The sequence below is a fragment of the Lagopus muta genome, chromosome 19 (genome assembly GCF_023343835.1).
Source record: "Lagopus muta isolate bLagMut1 chromosome 19, bLagMut1 primary, whole genome shotgun sequence".
NCBI lineage: Eukaryota > Metazoa > Chordata > Aves > Galliformes > Phasianidae > Lagopus > Lagopus muta.
In genome coordinates this window covers 5054085-5073854 of record NC_064451.1, presented here as the reverse complement: position 1 = coordinate 5073854, position 19770 = coordinate 5054085, and the positions used below count along the sequence as shown (strand labels likewise).

Here is a 19770-nt window from a genome sequence, read left to right as displayed (position 1 = left end):
TGGGGACAGTGTGGCAGCACTGCTGCTGGGAATGAGAGCTGCAGAATTACGTTTACTCAATTGTAAATACAGTCACTACAGTGAAAGTGAGCAGTGTCCTAAGCACAGGGTTGTGTTGAGAGCAGGAGTGTTTCAGCATCAGCTCTTAGGACTGAGGGTGACTGCACAACCCAAGTTTGGCTGCTTTGTGCCAACTGATGAAGTGCTCTGACCACAAATGTTGTTCCTGCTTCCCTCAAGCTCAATGTCCTGTCCATTTCTACTTCCCAGACCTTCCTGCCAAGCAATTTTCCCCCCTTGCTTTCAGTCAGGCCTATATGTGCAGTCTGTTCTTTGTATTTCTAAATTTGAAAGAAATTAATCTCTCTTCACAGTGCCTGGATATCAGACAAGTGGTCAGAAAAGCTGCTGCTGAGAGCACAGCAAAAAGGCGTTGGGAGATGTTTTTTTCATTGGGAAGTGCATACATCAGTGCCAGCACTTTGTGTGAGGTGTAAGGCACGTGGCATGAAGCACAGCCTGCTGCCCAAGTCATGGAAGGTTACTGAAGGACTGAGAGGTCCTGTTTCCTTCCCCCCATCCCCTCCTTGTAGAAGCACTGGGATCAACGCAGTCACACTGACACTGTCTGCTTAACCAGTGCTGGGTTTTGCTTCAGTTAGCACAAGGGAGCTGTTGGGGATGATGTCCTCATCTCAGACCGCTGTCCACAAAGGATGGATGCACACAAACCAGCCAGCCAACAGCAAACTGCCCCTGGTGAGGCTCTGCAGTGGGCACAGAGCAGTGCTGCGTGGTGCTGTCTGCAGAGCAGGGAGACCCAGGACAAAATGGAAGGGTTCCAGGCTCTGAGTTAAAAACTTCAGGGACTGAGCTCTGCTACTGAGGTACTTCATCCCTGTTCCTCCCAGAGTTGCTCCTTGTACTTTAAGGGCAATCTGGAAGATAAACTATGCTTGTCTTCGCCCAAATCCAGAAGAATAGAACCAGTAATTTCTGTTGCTTTTCTAGAGTACGTAAATATCTAGAAGTAAGCAAGTCTCTGGCTGGGCAGATAGCAGGAAAATATTGCATGTTGTAACAGCACTGTTCTTAATTTAAATTTAGAAAGCTTATTTCTGTTAAGTCTAATCCACATATAATGATCTCACAGGTAACAAGTGGAATTACAGAACTGAAACCCCCATGGAGAGGCAGTATCTCTGCCTGCAGGCAGCTGCCAAAGCACAGCACACCACAGCCCCTGAGCACCCCTGGTTCATCAGCAAAAGCAAACAAAGCTTTTTCTTTCTTAATTAAAGGGTCACTGTGCTTGTCTGTAGTGCTGAACTCAAAAACAGCCTCTTTCCCTTCGTGTCAATTTCAGTTTTATTCCTTATGTTGTCAGCATCTTTGTGTCAGTCCCTCTTTCTGCACTGTACACACTCTGACAGCCATTTCCCTGCTGGACTTTAGGTAAGCTGCCTTTCCTCCCTTGCAGCTCTCTTTTAGTCTCATTTCTGGCTCTGAAAGTGGGGCTAAAGCAAAGGCACTACTTTTGCTAGGGGAACGTGGGGAAGATAAAAACCTGTGCAGCAGTGGAGTTGTGCTGCTGGTTGCGAGGAGCAAGCAGATCGTGCAATCAAGAGGACACAGCTCTGTAAGAAGGTGCCTGTGTTTCCTGCTGCTGAACAATTTGGGAAGAGGTTTCTGTATCCCATAGCAACCTAACGATCCCAAAGCCAACAGGGATTTTGGCACAGCTAACTCCTGTTAATGAACTGTTTACAATGCTTTAAAATTATACAGCCTGTCAACGGAAAAATGCCTCTCTGATGAAAGTCATCTCGAAGAAATGGTGGAAGTGAACTGCAATTAACCTCTTTCCTTCTGCTGTCCATCATCCTGTCAGCACGTGGCTCTGTTGCTGTGCTGCAGAGGGGATGTGGATGTTCCCTCTGGAGCACGTACTCAGCTGTCAGCGGCGTGGGCAGCCTCAGCATCCATCTCCTGAAGAACACTTCCATCCCAATGGCTCATTGTTTTCTCTAACTCGGTTTTCACTCTAAGCTGGCAGTTCAGAATTGCATTCTGTATGCTCTGCAGGTTCCACTGCGTTCTCAGGAGAGCATCATCCAGTGTGAAGACACCGTCCCGCGTTCTTCGCACTTGTGTGCACACAGCAGATGATTTCAGCTCCAGCCCGATCTCATGGACTACTTTGCGGAGGTATTGCTGGGTCTCGTGCAAGCAGTGAATTTCTGGAAGGTCAGAGAGATTCCTTTAGAACGGGCAAAGCAATGGGACAAATTCAGACCTTGTCTGTAGCGCAGACATCCATCACGCTTATGCTGAAGGAAACAGTTCAGCAGAATAGATTGCTATGATAAAGCACAGGTGGATTGTGCATTTCTGGAATACTGCAGGCTGCCCTGGCCCCCCCAGAAACTAAAGCTTTAGAGAACAGATCTGTATATGCAGCAGAATTACAGAGAGATTTAGATATTTTAAAGTGGATAAGATTTACCTTCCCACCTTTGTGATGAATTATTTGTGAGCAATAGAAGACCGACTGCAGAAAAGCAAACCATGTTTAAACACGCTCCCATGCCCCCTGAGCTGCACTGCATTTAAATATCAGCACAAGGAAGAATTTTGCCCCATAGGCATTCACTTTGCAAAGTTTCTTGCCTCAGTCTACGATCTGCAAGTAGCAGGGAAAGCAAAATGAGGGAGGTGTGCAGCTGGTTTGATTTGCTGCAGCATCTTCAGTTCTGTAAAGGTTTCAGACAATTGCTCTCAGAAAAAGGGGGAAAAAAAAGGCTTTGCACTACAGAGATCATCCAGCAAAGGGATGCTGTGCTGAGCTTGGAAGCTACAACTCATGACACTGCAGGGATTACTGGTTGGTACCAAGCTCCCGCCAATTCATGGTGCATGAGGTCACTAACAGGAAAGTGAATTTCACCAACTTACATACACATTCACACCAGCCCTCCCCCAGTCCATTCTGCACCAGTCCTACCTAGCTGGAATTCAGGGAGTGCAAACTGGAGACACCGGATGGCAGTGATTATTGGGGGGCTTTTTCCCATGGGGCGAATCAGCCCCTTCACAGCCAGCTCATAGGCCTCCTGTGTTTTCATATCGATGTTAGAATGCCTGGAAAAGGAGAAAAGGAACAGAGCAGACATGAGTGCTTCTCTTCAATGGCATTCAAAATAGGTGCAGTCCCAACTAAAGCAGAGCTGCACTTGTTATTCTCAGAACTGCCCGTGCATGAAGTTTCTGCACACATCTTAATGCTGCGCTGTTTGCAGCAGTGTGGAGGTTTGGGAGGGAGGTGCTTGGCCACGTCTGTAAGATAACAGTGCAGGTCTTACTGCAGCCAGCAGGTCCTATGGAGCTGGAGATGTCAGAGCACAAAAAAGGACACTTAACAGTGGTCCCTCACCAGCATGCAGAGCACTCTGTGACTTCTGTCTGCTTTGCTCTAGCGCTCAAACCTTTACAAGCTGTCACGGCAAACACTGCCATGCTTTTTACAGACGTACATCAGCAAGGCCTTGTGATTTGTTCCTTGGATGACGGCGAGAATCCGTTCCAGCTTCTCCCTCGTGATATGATCTGCAAATATCAAGGTAGAAACAAAGTCTCAATTATCCATCTGGAAGCTGGAAGGACAGCAGCCTGAGTGGTGCCATCGGTGTTAGCAGGTTGCAGCCAAATGGTTCATAGGAGCCGCAGTGTGGGGTAGGCTGTGCTCATCGTGCCATGTAAATGAGCAGCACAGTGCTGCACTACAAAGGAAGGGTCATTTTTTCTTAATTGATTTCAAGATGTTGGCTCCAGTTTCTCCTACAAGTGGCTGAAGGATTTAATTCCACAAAGGCTTCTCACCGCTACCTCTAGATGTGATATAAGCACACCTGGCTCCCACCCATGCCAGCAGCAGCTGCTGGGATGAAGGTTCAGCCTGGTTTGTGCGTGCTGCACTCAGCACAGGTGGACAAAAGCACCTTGACTGCATGTGGGCTACGTGCACAAAGAGCAGCCAAGGAAGCATTTGGAGCATTACCTTCTACTACTGTGCATTCTACCTGGCCAAATGCCTTGCTATTCAGCAGGAGTGCTCTTTGTTTTGTGTTCTGTTCAGGATTTTTCCTTAAACACATCGACTCAGTCTCTTACCAAACGTCGTCTTCTCTATCAGCTTCCCAGTGTCTGAGAAGTCCACGGTAGCTTTACCAAACTGCCCCCTGACTGTGTAAACCTCCAAGAAAAGCAGAGAGCGTCATCCATCAAAGCTTCAGAGCCACTGAGCAGCATCACATCCAGCCATCAGCCCATCCCACCAACACCTCCCTCAGTGCCGCATCCCACGGCTCTGGAACGCCTCCGGGGCGGCACTGAGACTCAGACCCCATCCCTGGGTGCCCGTGGCACTGCGCAGCGCCTACCTTGCTCAGGTGGCAGTCGTACAGGTGGCTGAGGAGCTTGTTCCCGTGCCCAACACCGAGCACTGCAACACAGGAGGCACGCTTAGAGCCGCGCCGCCAGTTCCACGCGTGCCGCTCCCCAGCCGGAGCCGCCGGCCCCGCCGCCCATCCCGCAGCACCGCGGCGGTGGGAGCAGCGTGCGGACGGCACGGCAGAGCCGCCTCGATGTCCCCCAACACCCGACCGCGCCGCGCCCCGCTCGCACCGAACACCCCCGACGCCTTCACGTCCAGCCGGTGCCCGGCGCCGAACTTCAGCTGCGTGAAGCGGGGCCCTCGAACTGCGGAAAGAGACGGCGGTCAGCGCGGGACCCTGCCGGCCCTCCCCATGCCGACCCTCCCCCTCCTCCCCGCCGCTCCCGGCGCTCACCCAGGCGGTGCTCGGCCAACACCGGCACCCGCACGGCCTCCAACGCCGGCGGCCCCGCGCTCGCAGCGGGCAGGAAGCGGATGCGGCTCCGCGGGGGCCGCGCTGGGGCCGCGTTGAGCTCTGCAAGAAACGGGAGGATAATCAGAGACGGAGCCGCGTGCGTGTATTTACGGGGGGGTCCCGGAGCTCCGCTCACCGCGCAGCAGCCGCGTCTCCACCGCATCCCGCACGCGGTTCCACGCCACTCCCGGCGGTTTGTACACCGCGAACAGCCCCGCAGGAACCGCCGCCATCCCGCCCCGCCCCGCCCCGCCGCTTCCGGGGCTGCGCCATGCTGCGGGGGGCGGCGGTGCGGGCCGCGCTGCTGCGGGCGGTGCGCGGCGCTCCGGGTAAGGGAACCCCGCGCCTGCGGTGCGGCTCGTCCCGAGGGTGCCGTGACTCTGAGCTCTTCTACCGCCGCTCCCCGCAGGCAGAGCCGGGCTGGGCCGCGCCGTGCCCCGCGCTGAGGAGCAGGAGGATGAGGAGGAGGAAGAACAGCCGGCGGGGCGCGTCCCGCTGTACCCCGGGCACATCCCGACCAGCCCGCTGCAGAAAGCGCTGCTGGCGGCCGGCTCGGCGTGCGCGGCTCTGTGGGACCCCTACAGACACGGTGCGTGGGGATGGGGCACGGAGCGGGGCTCGGGGAGCTGGGACGGCTGAGTGCAGAGCAGAGGAGGCTCGGGGGAGACCTGATCGCTCCCTGCAATCCCTGAAAGGAGTTGTGGTGAGGTGGGTCGGCCTCTGCTCCTGGGGAACAGCAATAGGATGAGAGGTGTTGGCCCCACGTAGTGCTGGGGGGTTCAGGCTGGGTATTGGGGAACATTCCTTCTCACAAGGAGCGGTGCTGCACTGACGCAGCTGCCAAGGGAGTGCTGGGGTCACCATCCATGGAAGTGTTCCAGACCTGTGGAGATGTGGCACTGAGGGACGTGTCGGTGGGCATGGGGGTGGGCTGGGGTTGGACTTGAGAAGGCTTTTCCAACCTGAATGATTCCGTGAGCCCCTGCCAAGCAGATCTGTGCCTGCCTGCAGCGCTCGGTGCCCCCTTCCCTCCCCTGTCAACCAAATGTGTCCAGGTGGTGCAAATGCAAAACGTGTGCAGGATTGTGCTGTTGGTGTGTCACTGTGCGGTCTCTCTTTCAGACATGGTGGCAGTCCTCGGTGAGACCACGGGCTGCCTTGCCCTGCCCAAGCTGCGAGACAGGATGAGGAATGACCCTGAAGGTTACCGCATCCTCCAGTGCGTCCCCCACACCCGGCCCTGGCCCTCCACCTCTGTCAGACCCCATCCCTCTGCCCCATGGGTCCGAGCGCCTTCCCTGGGCCCTGTAAAGGAGAGCCCCACACTGCTGCCATTTGAGGAGCTCAGGCATCTGTCAGCTCTGAGCCTCCTGGCTGTGGATTTTGCTCCATACTTAGTGCTCCGCAAAGCCCAGCAGCAGATCCAGGAGCAGCAGCACGGAGCCCCTGGGCCCTGTTTCAACATCGCTGTCTGTTCTGCTCTGCTGCCGTGGCAGGTTCTGTCTCTCTTTGTGTGGATGCAGTGTGTTTTCTCTGCTTTGTCCTCTGCAGCATCTCCTCCACTGGGGACTCCACCCCCACTGCTTTGTCTTCTCCATAGGCACCTCCACATTTTCATTCCACCACCCTCGGCATCTCCCTAAGCTGTGAGATAAGACTTGATGGCTTTTGCTCCTGTGTCTGTGAGGACTCGTTGGGCACAAGTCTGAGGACCAGGAAGGACTCAATAAGGCTCTGATTAACCACGATCTCACTGTCCTTCCTCTTTTTTTTCCAGTCCCTTCAGCTGATGAGGGATACAAGGAAGCATTTGCTGCAGTCAGGGTAGAGGTGGTGCTCATCCTATTTATCTCCCTGGCATCTGGGCAGCTCCTGGATCCACTCAGGCTTTTATCAGGAGGAAAACTTGTCCTGTGCAGAAATGAAAGGGCTTTTGTTCCATTCCAGTGCTACATGGTGCCTGTTTGCCACCAGCCTGGGCAGGAGACCTTTCTGTGCTTGGCCGCCACGTGGCTGCCAATGAAAGCCTGAGCAGGAAAGAAGCAAAACCTGCATTTAGAACAAACACCTTACCCTCTCTCAGGCTGTTGCTTTGAAGTCTGTCTGTTTCACAGGGGCACTGAGATCCACTCTCTGGGCCTGACTGCTAGCCTGGCTCAGTGCAAACACTGCACTTCTCCTCCAGAGCTGCTGGAGTGGGCAGAGGTTGCAGTTCTCATTGCCAGGGCTTCAGGTGGACTCCTTAAAGAACGCGTCCTTGTGGGAGCACTTGGGGGGCTGCGCAGGGAGGGGTTTCCAAGTCTTCATCTGCCCAGGGCCCCCAGTGTGTGGGTCCCACACGATGCTCAGTGCTTTCTGTTTCAGGGAGCGGCCTCGCATCCGCCTCTCCACGCTGGACATGGCCCGGCTGCGGGGGCTGCCTGCTGGCACGCTGGGCCGTGAATACGTCCGCTTCTTGGAGGACAATGTGAGTGTGGGATCTCACTGTGCTCGTCTCTGTGCCAGGAGCACAGATGAGATTTAGAGGCAGGCTGTGGCTGTGGAGAAGCCCATAGAGCACCTGGAGATGAAGGGAATTGGTGGGAGTTGGGAGGTTGGGATGTGATGCTGAGTGTGAGTGATGCATCCTCAGTGCTGTGTGTTTTATCTGTGTAAATGATACTCACAGCAGTAGGGGCTGAGAAATACACTGATGGGGAGCTCTGCATTGCTGTGTGTTAAAGATTGAAATGAGAGGCTTCGAGTTCTGACTGACCTGCACCTCTTTGCCCTTGCAGAAGGTTTCTCCAGACACCCGCATGCCAGCCAAGTTCGTGGATGATGAAGAGCTGGCGTATGTGATCCAGCGGTACCGGGAAGTGCACGACCTGATGCACACCCTGCTGGGCATGCCCACCAACATGCTGGGTGAGCTGCCACGTTCCATGCTGCCCATCAACCCCAGTGATGGCTTTTGACCCATTGGAATCCCTAATCCCCAGCCCACAGAGGTGCACAGGGAGGTTGGCCGCAATCCCTGTCCTGCACTGCTGTCATCCATCATCTGTGGCTGTTCAGTGCCTGCTGGGTTTACCATGATGTGGTATTTTGCAAGATCAGAGCGCAAGCTTAGGGGTTTCCTGGTTCCTTATCCATGCATCCCATGTCCTTTCCCCTCATTTTGTGTCTGACTCAGTCACAAGCTGAGCCTTGCTGATGAGCCAGCAGGAACCAGCATTTCTGGTCCCTTGGAAGCTTCTGGCTGAGATGTGACAATGGATGAAAATGGGCTTTCCCATGCTGGGAGATAGGGAAAGATACACGGGAAAATCCTCATTTAGCAGTTGCATCGCTAAAGATCTCCAGGAGCCCAGCCTGCCTGGGCCATGCCCAAGCTTGTGGGGCAGTTACAAGCGGTGCTGCTCCTGGGGCTGGCGGCTGGGCTGTCCCTGGGGGCAGAGCAGGGCTCCCATCCTGGTGTGGAACCGTGCCCTGTGCCTGCTCACAGCGCTCTGCTTCCTGCCAGGTGAAGTGGTGGTGAAATGGTTTGAAGCCGTCCAGACGGGGCTGCCCATGTGTGTGCTGGGAGCAGCGTTTGGCCCCGTTCGTCTCAACGCACGGTAGGCAGTGATGCTGTCTGATGAGGGTCCATGTTAACCTGAGTTCTGATCCTGGGTTTGCTGCTGGCTGTAACCTTCCCACACAGAGTCCCGTCCCATGCCTCAGTTTCCCCTGTGAGATAAGCAGGAGTGCTGAAGGGTGCAGGGATGTAGGGTTTGCATCTGCCCGGAACAGGGACTTGGAAGAGGAAATAGAAAACCAAACGTGGAAATGAAAACCATTGTCTTCTGTGCCCTTTGTTGCAGAAAGCTGCAGGTCCTGGCCACCGAGCTGATTCCATGGGCGGTCCGGAGCGGGCGCAACGCCAGCTGTGTCCTCAATGTCTATTATGAGCAGCGCTGGGAGCAGAGCGTGGAGTCCCTGCGGGAGGAAATTGGCATCTTCCCCCCTCCGGCTGTCCGTGTGTGAGAGCTCATGCTGGGGGGGGGGGGGAATGGGGGATCCCCCGTTGGCAGCTGTTCCCTGCACTGCTCCGTCTCCTGCTGCCTCACGAGTGCAGTGTGGCTCTGCTGGTGCCGGCCTGGTGCTGTTCTCTCCTGTCAAGATCTGGCAGCCCCCTGCTGGGAGAGACCTCCCTGTGCCCTGACAAAATGTGACCTCTTCTGCTGTTTGTCAGCGGGTGGAAAGGTGGCCAAGTCCTGGTCATGCTTTTGCAGCTGGGTTTTGCTGGGTTGGGAGTGAATTCAGACACAGCGAATTCATGGCGTGCAGGGGTCGGGGTGCCCTGCTGCTGTGCGCAGGGCCGGGTGCTCAGCCTGGCTCTGCTGTCTGGATGTTAACCCTGCTGGAGCTGCTGTCAGAAGATCCCAGGCTGCCCTGAGGCCCTCCTCATCAAAAATGTCATTGTGAGAGGTTTTTGATAGGAATTGTCTTCCTCTGACAGTGAGGTGGTGTGATGGGGAGTAGGGCAGAGTCCTAGGAGAGCAGGACTGGAGGCTGCCTTGCATCCGGGCACTGCTCACAGTGTGGGTTGAGGGTTCAGCGTGCCAGCGGCTGTTTGCATAGCAGGGGCAGAGCCACAAGGCAGGCGGGGCTGCGTGCGGGGAGGTTTGCTGTTGAAATTCCTTCTTGCTCAATAAAGCCTGTGGTGGAGCTATGGTTCCTTCTCCCTCCTCCCACCCGCCTTCTCTCCCCGTCTGGTGGGGAGATGTGACGTGAGACCTCGGCACTTTTCGGGTCCGGGATTCCACGAGACGTCACCTCGGGCCGCCCCAGCGCCAGGCTGTGCCACCGCGTCCTGGCACGGTTCCGGCCCACGGGAGGTGACGTGTCCGTGTCCGGATGCGGGAGGTCGGGCAGCTTCGCCTCCCGGTTTTGCCACATCACTGCGGATTTGTCTTTTTTTTTTCTTTTGAGTGATGACGACGGGTGCCGCGCGGTGCCAGAAGTGCCGAGCTTGCGGCTGCCTGCCGCCCTGCTGCCCGCTGCGGTGCGCATGGGGACGAGGAGGCGGTTATTTCATTCCAAAACAGAGGAACCCATCGGGCCGATGCTGCGATCCCCCTCCCCACCGCCCGGCGCAGCATCTCCCTGCGCGCACACCTGGCCCCGCCGCCAGCACAGCCGGCGCACAGCCGCCTCCCGCCCGCAGCTCCGGGATCGGGCGGCTCTGCGCCGCGCTCCCCGCCTTCAAAACGCCGAGGCCCCGCCATTCACGGCTCGTCCGCCGCCCCGTGGTGCCGGCAGCGCTCCGTGCAGCGGGCGGGAGGCGGCGGCCTCTCCGCGCCCTCGGGCAAAATGCGACTCTGGTGGGACTCGAACCCACAACCTTTGAATGACTCCCGTCACCGCCGCGCTAGAAGTCCAATGCGCTATCCATTGCGCCACAGAGCCGTCGGACAGCCCCGCCGCCTTCGCCGCCTCTTCCCGCCGCGCAGCGTCCCGCCCCGCGCCGCGCTCGGGGCCGCCGCTTCTGCCGCTGCCGCCGCCGCCGCCACTGGGAGCGGAGCTGGGAGCGGAGAAGCGGCCGAGGCAACGCTCGCCCCGCAGCGCCGCCGGAGCCTCGGAGCGAAGAGGCGGCGCCGGGTGGGACTACAGCTCCCGGCGAGCTGCACGGAGCGCCCCGCCCCGCCCCGCCCCGTGCCGCAGCGGCGGGCGGGCCCAGCTCCCCGCTCATTGCTCCCGGCCCCGCTCCCGGCGGCGGTGCAGGTGGCCGGGCCGCACTGGAACGCGCTGGATCCCGGTAAGAGCGCGGCCCGTCTCCTTCTCCGTTCTCGCGGCCTCCCCCGCTGAATCGGAGGGGCTCCCGGTGCGGGGATCGGCGGGGGTTCAGCCGCTGCTCGAGGCGCCCCGTGGAGGCGGTGCGGCTCCGACGGGAGGTTCGGAGCCGGTTTCGGGCAGGGCGAGGCGCGGCGGGGACTGCGGCAGCGGGAGGCGGGAGCGGGCGGGAGCGGGCGGGAGGGTCCCGGTGCCGCCCCGAGCCGGGGAGAGCCGCGGAGGCTCCGCAGGAATGGAAGCGCGGCGCCGGGGGCTGCGGCGCCGGCCTGGAGCTCCGGGCTCTGCGGCGGATGCGCGGTGCCCCCCCGCCCTCCGCAGCCCTGTGCCCGCCGTGCGGCCCCCCCGCCGCCGTCCATCCCGTCCGCCCCCCCCTCAGCGGAGCCGCCCGGCTGGGCGCCTCGGAGCCGCGCGCGGTGGGCGTGGAGGTGGGCGCGGGGCAGCGCTCGGTTGGGCGGCGGCCGTCCGCGCTGCCGACGGGCCGCTGTGTGCGGCGGAGATGGGAGCGGATGGCGGGCGCCTGCCCGGGCCTGCCCGCCTCGTGTGGGCGGTGGAACGCCTTGCTGCCCACGCGACGTGACCCCCCCGGCCGCTTCACCGCTCGTGTCCGATGCTGGAGGTGTAAGGGAGGGCCCGGCGCTTGGCTGGAGTGCGGCGGTTTGGTGGTTTCCCCGTTAAGCCGCATAAAGAGGTTCGCGGGGGTAAAATAAGGAGGGTCCTGCCCTGCTGAAAGCAACTGGGGGACACTGAGCTGCTCGGGAGGAGGCTTGGAGCCGGGGGCAGGAGTGAGATGTCTGGGTCGGGGCTGTAGGACATCCCCGTGTTGCGGGCTTGGGGCCATCCCTGCCTGCTCCGGGGTCACAGCTCGGGTGCTGCATGACATGCTTGGATGCTGTCTCTCGTGGGGCAGCCTGGGGCTGTGGCTGCCAGTCTCAGAGCAGGGAATCATCTTCAAAAGGGGAAGGGGAATTGTGCCAGAATTTCATTCCTCTGAGGCCGTGTCGGGAAGGACTGGTGTTATCTAGGAGCCGTCACTGCGCTTAGGTCACGCTGCTGCCTGGGAATAGCCTTTGCTAAATCATGGTCACCTGTGAGTCCTGGAGCTGTGACTGGGAGCGTTTGAGACAGAAATATCACAGTCTATCCACAGGGCTTGGGGATGGGGCCTGGGTGCACCCAGCAGCTGGGACAGCCCTCGCTGTGCCTCGTGGCCATCGCCCGCCTGGCCGTGCCTCCAGGCCAGGAAGCTGCCCTCTGACATGGGTTTACAAACACAGGCGGAGATCAGAAGATGGAGTGTCCTCATCCCGTTGGAGCAGTGTCAGACTGAGCTCCGCAGTCCAGCAGCTGTCCTGGGCACATGTTGGTGCTGTGGGCATGGGAGAGCTGGGCTGTAGGGATCCTCGGGGCAGGGAGGAATTTGGATCTGGACTGTCCTGGGTTGGGTGTGAGAGCTGAGCTCACCCTGCCTGGCATTGCTCTGGTGCCTCCTAACATCTGTATGGGGTCTCCTGCACAGCTGCACTGTCACACCTGTGAGGTGGCCTCATCCTACATCTGACACTACTGGGATGTGTCCGTGTCCCTGGCTGGTGTGCAGGCCAGGGGTCTGCAGAGAGGAACAGCCAGGCTTTTGGTGGGTTCTGAGCAGTGCCATGCGTGTGCCATGGGCAGGGTCTGCTAACATCAGCCTGCTAGGTTACGTCCTCGCTGCCAGAAGTGGTGACTCTGGGCCTCATCCAGGGAACTGGGAGCAGCTAATGCATCCCCTGCCCGTGGGTCTCTTATTGTTCAGTGTGTGTAGGTCAATATTTGTGCTTTCTCTCTCTCCACAGGCCAAGATGCTGCGTTTGGCTGCCTTCGCAGCACTGCTGCTGTTCTTCAGGGTCAGCCTGGAGCTGTCCTGGGCCCAGGCCATCCCTGCTCTCTTCATCTTCTACCTGGGATCAGGGGGATGGGACTTCTTCCTCATAGTCATCAAGACAATACGAAGGGATGTCACGTAGGTATCCTGTTTGGGGTGGCCCAACTGCGCACTGGGGTGTGTGAGCATAACCCCAGCTCTCTGTTGGCATCTGGCCCAGCTTGAAGGAGATCATCTTCTGCTGTGCCCTGAAGGCTCTAAACTCTGGGGCAAAGTTTTCACAGGAAATATAGATTTCAGCTGAGCTCTGAAGTCTACTGATTGTCCTTGTCCTTGTACTTTATCCTGTCCCTAAAACTGCTGGCATTGCACCGGCTGACTGGGCAGGGGCCACTCTGAGCTGGTACCAGGCTGTGCCAGCTTTTGGCAGAGATCTGCATGTGGGACAGAGTGGCACCTTTTGGAGAGCACCTGAAGCTCCAGGGCGCTCCTTTGAAGCGAGGACATCCCAGTCTGCAGCCTTCCAAAACATCTCTCCCTGCCCTCATTCCCATAAGTGCCTTTGCAGAGGGCCTTTGCCTATATCCATGCTTTTCAGGGAAGCACCCAGAGCTGCTGCTCATCTAGAGTAACACCTGGAGCAGTGCTGGACTATTGCATCTCCTAGCAAGGTTGCTGTGCTGTGCTGTCTTTGCTGGAGGAGGTGGTTTTGCAGGGCTCACTGAGCAGCTTCTCTCTTGTTCCCTTTATTTTGGCAGCACGGGGCTGATTCTGCTGCAGGTGAAGTGGCAGGTGTGGAGGCACGTGAAGGAGAAGAACACAATCGCCAAGATCTTCCAGAAAACTGCAAGCAAGTGTCCAGAGAAAACAGCACTGATCTTCCAAGGCACGGGCGAGAGCTGGACCTTCCGGCAGCTGGATGAGTACTCCAACCAAGTGGCCAATTTCTTCCATGGCCAAGGCTTCCGCTCTGGTGATGTGGTGGCTCTGTTCATGGAGTCCCGCAATCAGTACGTGGGGCTGTGGCTCGGCCTGGCCAAGATCGGGGTGGAGACGGCCCTGGTGAATTCCAACCTACGCATGGAGGCCTTGCTGCACTGCATCACCATCTCCAACTCCAAGGCTGTGGTTTTTGGAGTGGAAATGATGGAAGGTGAGACGCAGGCAGATGCTTCAGGAGGCTTTTAGGCTCTGTGGATTCAGTGCTCCTTTCCTGCAGGGAATAGAGCAGGGTCTCAAAAAGTGTGAACAGCTGAATTATTCAGGAATTGGATCTGATTTTCTTTCTGTTAGTAGGCAGCAGAGGTGGATGGGTTCAGTGTTCTCTGTAAGGCCCACATGGATGCAAGGATTCTTCCTTGTGCTAGAGGTTCCTCTCATGTCCACGCACTGCGTGGAGCCCTGTGCTGTGCCAGGCCTGCCCTGATGGAAGGGATGAGACTCCCTTGGGGCTCCCCACACTGTTTGCCACAATCTTGCAGCACCTGCCTTCATGTTTCAGCCTACACCCCTGCGGCTGATGGTGTCGAAAGACCTCTCAGCACCACAAAGTTTTGGCTGGGAAGAAGTGGAGAACAGGATCTTCAAGTCTCTGAAGAGGCCTGGGCTGTGGTACCAGCTGTTTGACATAGGAGTAACATCTGCCTGGGAGGGTTGTCAGGCCTTTTGGGGTTCTGCTGAGCATAGTGAGGGTACAGCTACCTGGGGCATTATCTTCCCAAGGCTGCCTGCAAGGACAGGGAATCGCTGTGCTGTACTCACCTGGTGCTCTTTCTCTACCTCTCTTCTCTACTTTCTCAGCTATGAAGGAGGTGCAGTCCTCCATGGAGAAGTCTGTCCATCTCTTCTGGTCAGGAGAAGGAAGCCTTGAGTCTGCACTTCCTGGTGCAAAGCACCTGGATCCCCTCCTGCAGACAGCTCTTCGACACCAGCCAGATCCCCCTGAGAAGGGCTTTCTGGGTACGTGGTCAGCTTTTGGGAGCCCAACTCGTGGTATTTCTGTGGATCATCTGGTCACAACACTGGCGAGAACGTCTGCTCGGGATGCTGAGGGCAGACTTCAGCAGCAGAGCCTGGAATGTTTGAAGGGGGGGCTGAAGCCTGGCTGCATGTGGTGCAGTGCCATGTGCCCTCCATGTGTTCAAACAGACCTGGGGCAAACCCAGCATGTTCTTTATCACATAACAAAATTTATTGTGATATGAGCAGAGTACACTTTGACTTGCCCCCACCTTATGCTTCAGCCAGCTCCACCTAGATCAGGTGCAGTGATCTAGGTCACACTGCATGTGTAACTTTGTCTCCTCATTCCTCTCCAGATAAACTCTTCTATATCTACACCTCTGGCACTACGGGAATGCCCAAGGCTGCTATTGTGGTGAACTGCAGGTAAGGCAGTGGGCAGGAGCTCTGAGGAGGAAGGGGGCAGAGCTCTGCCCCATCCTGGCACCAAGCCTCTGGCCCTGCTTCTGATGCACCCCTTGGTTTCCCCACTGCAGGTATTTCCGCATGGCCAGCTTGGTTTTTTACGGTTTTCGCATGAGACCCGATGATGTGATGTATGACTGCCTTCCACTTTACCACGCTGCAGGTAATGTGTGCCTTTGGGACCTTGCTTGCCTGGACTTTGCTTCCCTTCTGCCAAGCCCAGAGCTCAGGCTGAGGATTGGTGCAGCAGTGATATTTGTGTCAAAGAGGAGCTGGCTGCTGCTGGCAGCGTGTGACCTCTTTATCTGGGAGCCAGGAATTGATCTGGTTGACTTCTGGAGTGGGGACTGTTGTGTGGGAAGGACTATCCCAGCCCTTGGCCTGGCTTTGGAGTAGCTGCATGGTATTGCTGACTCATGAGAAAAGGGGTGAGGAAGGGGAAGCAGTGCCCACCTTGCTGACTGAGGCGTGGTGGGATGTCTAGGTGCAAGGCGCTGCCTCACGTGCCACTGTCCTGTTGCCCTGGGGTCCTGGAGGCTTTGGCCAGATGAGAGACCTGCTGAGAGCCAGGGTGTGGCTCCTGCCTCGCTGTGGCTGGGTATGGTGTGTGGGTACTGAGGGCTTTCCTGGCTGCCTCTCTGCAGGGAACATCGTGGGCATCGGGCAGTGCTTGCTGCAGGGCATGACAGTCGTCATCCGCAAGAAGTTCTCAGCCTCACACTTCTGGGAGGACTGCGTGAAGTACAACTGCACGGTGAGGCCACATGCCTGGGGATCTGTGTTGAGTTGGGGTGAGCCCAGCTGCTGCAAGCAGGAAAGGCTTGGACTCGTTCTGCCTGTCTGTCCTGAAATACCTTCCAAAGTGGTGGAGCTGTATCCTTCCCACCTCCAGCTGTCATTCCATGTTTCCCATGCTCCAGCATTAGCCAGGTCTTGGATAGGTTTTATAAATTGGAGGAGAGTGTTTGCCAGAGATGGGTGGGCAAGGGATAAGTTGGCGGGACCCCTGGATAATAGCACATCCTCTGTAGGGGACTGTGTGCATGTTGTTCCATTCCTGCCCGCCCTGAAGAACACCTTAAATATCCCAGGCTGTGGTGGAGGGTCCTAACGTGTCCTTTCTCTTTGTCCCTGCTAGATTGTGCAGTACATTGGGGAGATCTGCCGCTACCTGCTGAACCAGCCCTTCCAGGAGGTGGAGCGGCAGCACCGGGTGCGCATGGCGCTGGGCAATGGGCTGCGAGCTTCCATCTGGAAAGAGTTCATGGCCCGCTTTGGCATCGCCCAGGTGGCTGAGTTCTATGGGGCCACTGAGTGCAACTGCGGCCTGGGGAACTTCGACAATAACGTAAGGCTTTGCCACCCTCCCCATGCCCCAGGGGGTGCCTGCTGGCCTGGTGGGGGTTGAAACCCAGCAGGGCTGTTGGCTGCAGGTTCCTTGTTCCAAAAAGCTTGGCATGCATTAAGATCCGCCTGCAGGGTTTTGACTGTGCTTTTGTGGTGCCAGCTTGGGGCAGGAATGATGTTCCTGCTACTTACGGCTCTGAGTGCCTTCTATCCTAGGTCGGGTCCTGTGGCTTCAACAGCAGGATCTTGCCAGGGGTGTACCCCATTGGCTTGGTGAAAGTGGATGAAGATACCATGGAGCTGATCCGGGGGCCGGATGGTATCTGCATCCGCTGCAAACCAGGTAAGGGCAACCACTGGGGTGCATCTCCTCAGCCCTGTGTGGATCTTTTGTCATGTACTCCATGGTAACTTAGTTAGGTTTAAGTCCTTGGTTTGCTAAACCACACCAACACTGTTAAACACCCTTTTTCCTTGGGCATGAGTGGTTGCTTCCTCCATTCACCCCTTCTGCTCTCCCTGCAGGGGAGCCGGGGCAGCTGGTGGGCCGCATTGTCAAGAACAACCCTCTGCAGCACTTTGATGGCTACCTGAATCAGTCAGCTACCAGCAAGAAAATCGCCAGGGATGTGTTTGCAAAAGGGGATGCTGCCTATCTCACAGGTAGGCGAGTAGTGCCCTTGCGTCTGCTGAGAGGAGGGGGCTACTTGGCTGGGCTCAGGGATGTCCCAGGCTGGTGACACTGTCCTGAGATGCTCTGGGGAAGCACTTAGCTCCTCTCACACCTCATTTTTCTGCAAATCTGCCCCTTTCCTGTAGGGGATGTCCTGGTGATGGACAAATACGGCTACATGTACTTTCGGGACCGCACCGGAGACACGTTCCGCTGGAAGGGAGAGAACGTCTCCACTACTGAGGTGGAGGGGACACTGAGCCGCATCCTCAACCTGACAGACGTGGTTGTATACGGGGTGGAGATCCCAGGTAACTGAGAGGGGAGGGGAGAACAGTGGAGGCAGGCAGGCTGCTGTACCTGGAGGTGTGTCTTGCTTGTCCAGGTCGTGTCCTTTCACAAGAGGCTGGACAGAGGCTCCTTGTGAGCTGGGAAGAGTCTACTGGGGGTGTGACTGGCAGCAGCCAAAGGGTTCCCTCCCTCAGGCAGATGTTTGACTGGTTCTGCCTGGTTTGGAAGGACCTTGAGTCCTTTTGGGATAGGCTGCAAGTGCCTCCTCTGGGAGGACATGATGGTGACCGCAGGGTGTCGCTGGTAGCCGTGGCTGCAGGCTGGTGACACAGGCAGTGTCACAGCTGGACACTTGGTGCTTTGTACAAAGCAGGGAATGTGCCAGAGGCCTCGGTGATGTGGGGCAAACGGAAGTGATGCAAGGACAGCGTGCCCAAGAATTCTCCCTTCTTTTCTGTCTCTCAGGCACTGAAGGGAAGGCAGGAATGGCAGCCATTGCTGACCCAGAGAACTCCTGTGATCTGGAGAGCTTTGCCAGCCAGCTGAAAAAGGCCCTGCCTCTGTATGCACAGCCTGTCTTCCTGCGGTTCCTGCAAGAGGTCTCCAAGACAAGTGAGCCGCTTTCTGTGCTGTCATACAGGGCATGCAGCTGGGGGGAGCAGGGGAAAGGCACTGTGCTCCGTGGTGCACAGCGGCTGCGTGGGCAGAGGGGCTGATCTGCAGTGAAGTCGGTGTTGGGATGGAGCATTTCTGCCCTATGAGCCCCTGGTCCTACCAGCTCCTCCGGTAGTTTGGAGACCTGGGAGTGCAAGGCTCAGGATGGCAGCTGATGCTAAGATGTCTCTGCCGTGAGCCTCATGGTTTGGCAGCAAGATGTGGTGCAGCACAGCAGAGCAGAGGTGGGAGTGCATGCAGTCAGCAACCCCTTGCTCCCTTTTCTTTCCCCATGTGCCAGGCACCTACAAATTCCAGAAGGTGGAGCTGCGTAAGCAGGGCTTTGACCCCACACTGGTGAAGGACAAGTTGTACTTCTTGGACTGCAGGCAAGGCCGCTACCTGCCCTTGGACCAGGAGGCGTTTGACAGGATCCAGTCGGGACAGCAGAAGCTGTAACAGTGGGGATCAAGCAAGGCAGCTCCCCAAATCTTGCTGGGGGAAGAGGGACAGGGCAGACACTGGGGAAGGAAAGGTTCAAGGAGTATAAAGGCACACTAGAGATTTTGTTTGACAAGTTTTACAGATCATGGGATGGGGAAATGCAGCAGGGACTCAGGGGAGGGAGATGATTACATACCAAAGCATAAACTCATCATGGCTTTATTTTCTACTTGGTACAATGGTGATGGTCCCATGCCACAGGATGGGCAGGGGCCCTGGCCAGTTGGGGAGGGGTGGGGTGCCCCTGCCATTCCATTTTGCTTTTCCTGTCTTTCCCTCTCTTTTCCAGCCCGCAGCAATCCTTCGTTATGAAGCCCACAAAGGGACCGTTGCTGGGCTCTTCTCCTCACTCCTCCACCATGCAGCCAGCTCCTACATGGCACCAGCAGAGGGAAGCTGGGTGCCAGGTGCAGCCCCTACCCCTGCGTGGCCCACTGGTGTCATGTTTGTGCTGTGAATCAGGGAAGCAGGGTAGAGCTGGGCTCAGGAGAGGGGTAGGGATGTGTTTCTACTATGCCTTGCTCTCTCCTGAGGTTGACATTTCTATTTTTCACAATCACACGCACATTATACACATATATATACATATATTATACACGCTGATCTTTTTTTTTTTTTTTCCAATCTTAATTTATTGTCTGTACTTTTGAATGTGTCCCGGGTTTGTGCAGTAGGTGGAGGGATATCCTAGACCTGTCCTCTCTTGGAGAGCCCTTTTCTCTCACAGGGAGATAGGATGATCGTCTGGGACTGATTCTCCTCTTCCAGCATGGGTGCAGCCATGTATGTCTTTGTGGCCTTGCTCCGTGGTGAAGGACATGAGTGAACCCTGCTATCTTATGGACAGTTTTCTGGGTCTCTTATTTCCACCTTTCATGGATGCAGCCTTGTTTTGTGCACCTTCTTTCCTGTATAAAATAGGTGGGAAAGTGGCAATGAAGGGTTTGGTTTGCCTTTGCTTAAACGTACTCAGCACCTTGGGATCACAGAGCAACTCTAGGAACTTTCCTGCTGTGATATCTGTGTCCTGAATGTGGGAGGCAACTTGCCTGGAAGGAAGAGAATCCTTCAGAGAGTTGTCTCTGTGACAGCCTGATTTCGTGTGCTCTGTGCCCCTTCCTGCAAGAGCCTAACCCAACTCTGCTGCAGGAGCTGGGCCTCTGAACTGAAATGTCCATGTTAAACACTCGACTTGTGCTATGTGAATTCTCTGCATTGTGTCTGATGTGAAGCAGCCTTAGCAGCACTGTCTGATTCCAGTCTTTGGAGACCAAGCAGAAACATCTGTT

The 19770-nt window shown here is 56.7% G+C and overlaps 3 protein-coding genes and 1 non-coding gene across 4 annotated transcripts; 2 read left to right on the top strand and 2 right to left on the bottom strand.

Moving 5' to 3' along the window:
• Nucleotides 1–14: 14 nt before the first annotated feature.
• TRUB2 (TruB pseudouridine synthase family member 2) lies at nt 15–5143 on the bottom strand. Its single transcript, XM_048965819.1, has 8 exons — nt 5044–5143; nt 4848–4967; nt 4684–4758; nt 4440–4501; nt 4171–4252; nt 3534–3606; nt 3005–3141; nt 15–2240 (listed from the first exon to the last, which is right to left on the bottom strand). The coding sequence occupies exons 1-8, from the start codon at nt 5138–5140 to the stop codon at nt 1951–1953; spliced, it is 936 nt and encodes a 311-aa protein (XP_048821776.1). The 5' UTR covers nt 5141–5143; the 3' UTR covers nt 15–1950.
• A 29-nt stretch (nt 5144–5172) lies between these two features.
• On the top strand, nt 5173–9609 carry COQ4 (coenzyme Q4). The gene is made up of 7 exons (XM_048965810.1): nt 5173–5236; nt 5317–5496; nt 6030–6126; nt 7272–7374; nt 7685–7814; nt 8413–8506; nt 8753–9609. The coding sequence occupies exons 1-7, from the start codon at nt 5179–5181 to the stop codon at nt 8913–8915; spliced, it is 825 nt and encodes a 274-aa protein (XP_048821767.1). The 5' UTR covers nt 5173–5178; the 3' UTR covers nt 8916–9609.
• Nucleotides 9610–10247: 638 nt separating this feature from the next.
• On the bottom strand, nt 10248–10340 carry TRNAR-UCU (transfer RNA arginine (anticodon UCU)). Its single transcript has 2 exons — nt 10304–10340; nt 10248–10283 (listed from the first exon to the last, which is right to left on the bottom strand). It is a non-coding gene; the product is annotated as a tRNA-Arg (tRNA).
• A 222-nt stretch (nt 10341–10562) lies between these two features.
• SLC27A4 (solute carrier family 27 member 4) lies at nt 10563–18821 on the top strand. The gene is made up of 13 exons (XM_048966310.1): nt 10563–10689; nt 12557–12723; nt 13344–13738; nt 14386–14544; nt 14904–14973; nt 15084–15175; nt 15657–15766; nt 16151–16360; nt 16576–16702; nt 16885–17022; nt 17179–17343; nt 17789–17935; nt 18279–18821. Exons 2-13 carry the CDS (start codon nt 12563–12565, stop codon nt 18434–18436), a joined length of 1932 nt encoding a protein of 643 aa, XP_048822267.1. The 5' UTR covers nt 10563–10689; nt 12557–12562; the 3' UTR covers nt 18437–18821.
• Nucleotides 18822–19770: the final 949 nt, after the last annotated feature.

Excerpts from the sequence above, each read along its gene's own strand:
- SLC27A4 (XM_048966310.1), top strand. The coding sequence starts at position 12,563 with ATGCTGCGTTTGGCTGCCTTCGCAGCACTGCTGCTGTTCTTCAGGGTC. Across the intron at positions 14,545-14,903 it reads CCCTGAGAAGGGCTTTCTGG|ATAAACTCTTCTATATCTAC; the intron begins GTACGTGGTCAG and ends ATTCCTCTCCAG. Across the intron at positions 16,361-16,575 it reads TGGGGAACTTCGACAATAAC|GTCGGGTCCTGTGGCTTCAA; the intron begins GTAAGGCTTTGC and ends CTTCTATCCTAG.
- TRUB2 (XM_048965819.1), bottom strand. The coding sequence starts at position 5,140 with ATGGCGGCGGTTCCTGCGGGGCTGTTCGCGGTGTACAAACCGCCGGGA. Across the intron at positions 3,607-4,170 it reads GATAGAGAAGACGACGTTTG|ATCATATCACGAGGGAGAAG; the intron begins GTAAGAGACTGA and ends TGATATTTGCAG. Across the intron at positions 2,241-3,004 it reads ACTCCCTGAATTCCAGCTAG|AAATTCACTGCTTGCACGAG; the intron begins GTAGGACTGGTG and ends CTGACCTTCCAG.
- COQ4 (XM_048965810.1), top strand. The coding sequence starts at position 5,179 with ATGCTGCGGGGGGCGGCGGTGCGGGCCGCGCTGCTGCGGGCGGTGCGC. Across the intron at positions 5,497-6,029 it reads GTGGGACCCCTACAGACACG|ACATGGTGGCAGTCCTCGGT; the intron begins GTGCGTGGGGAT and ends TCTCTCTTTCAG. Across the intron at positions 7,375-7,684 it reads TCCGCTTCTTGGAGGACAAT|AAGGTTTCTCCAGACACCCG; the intron begins GTGAGTGTGGGA and ends TTGCCCTTGCAG.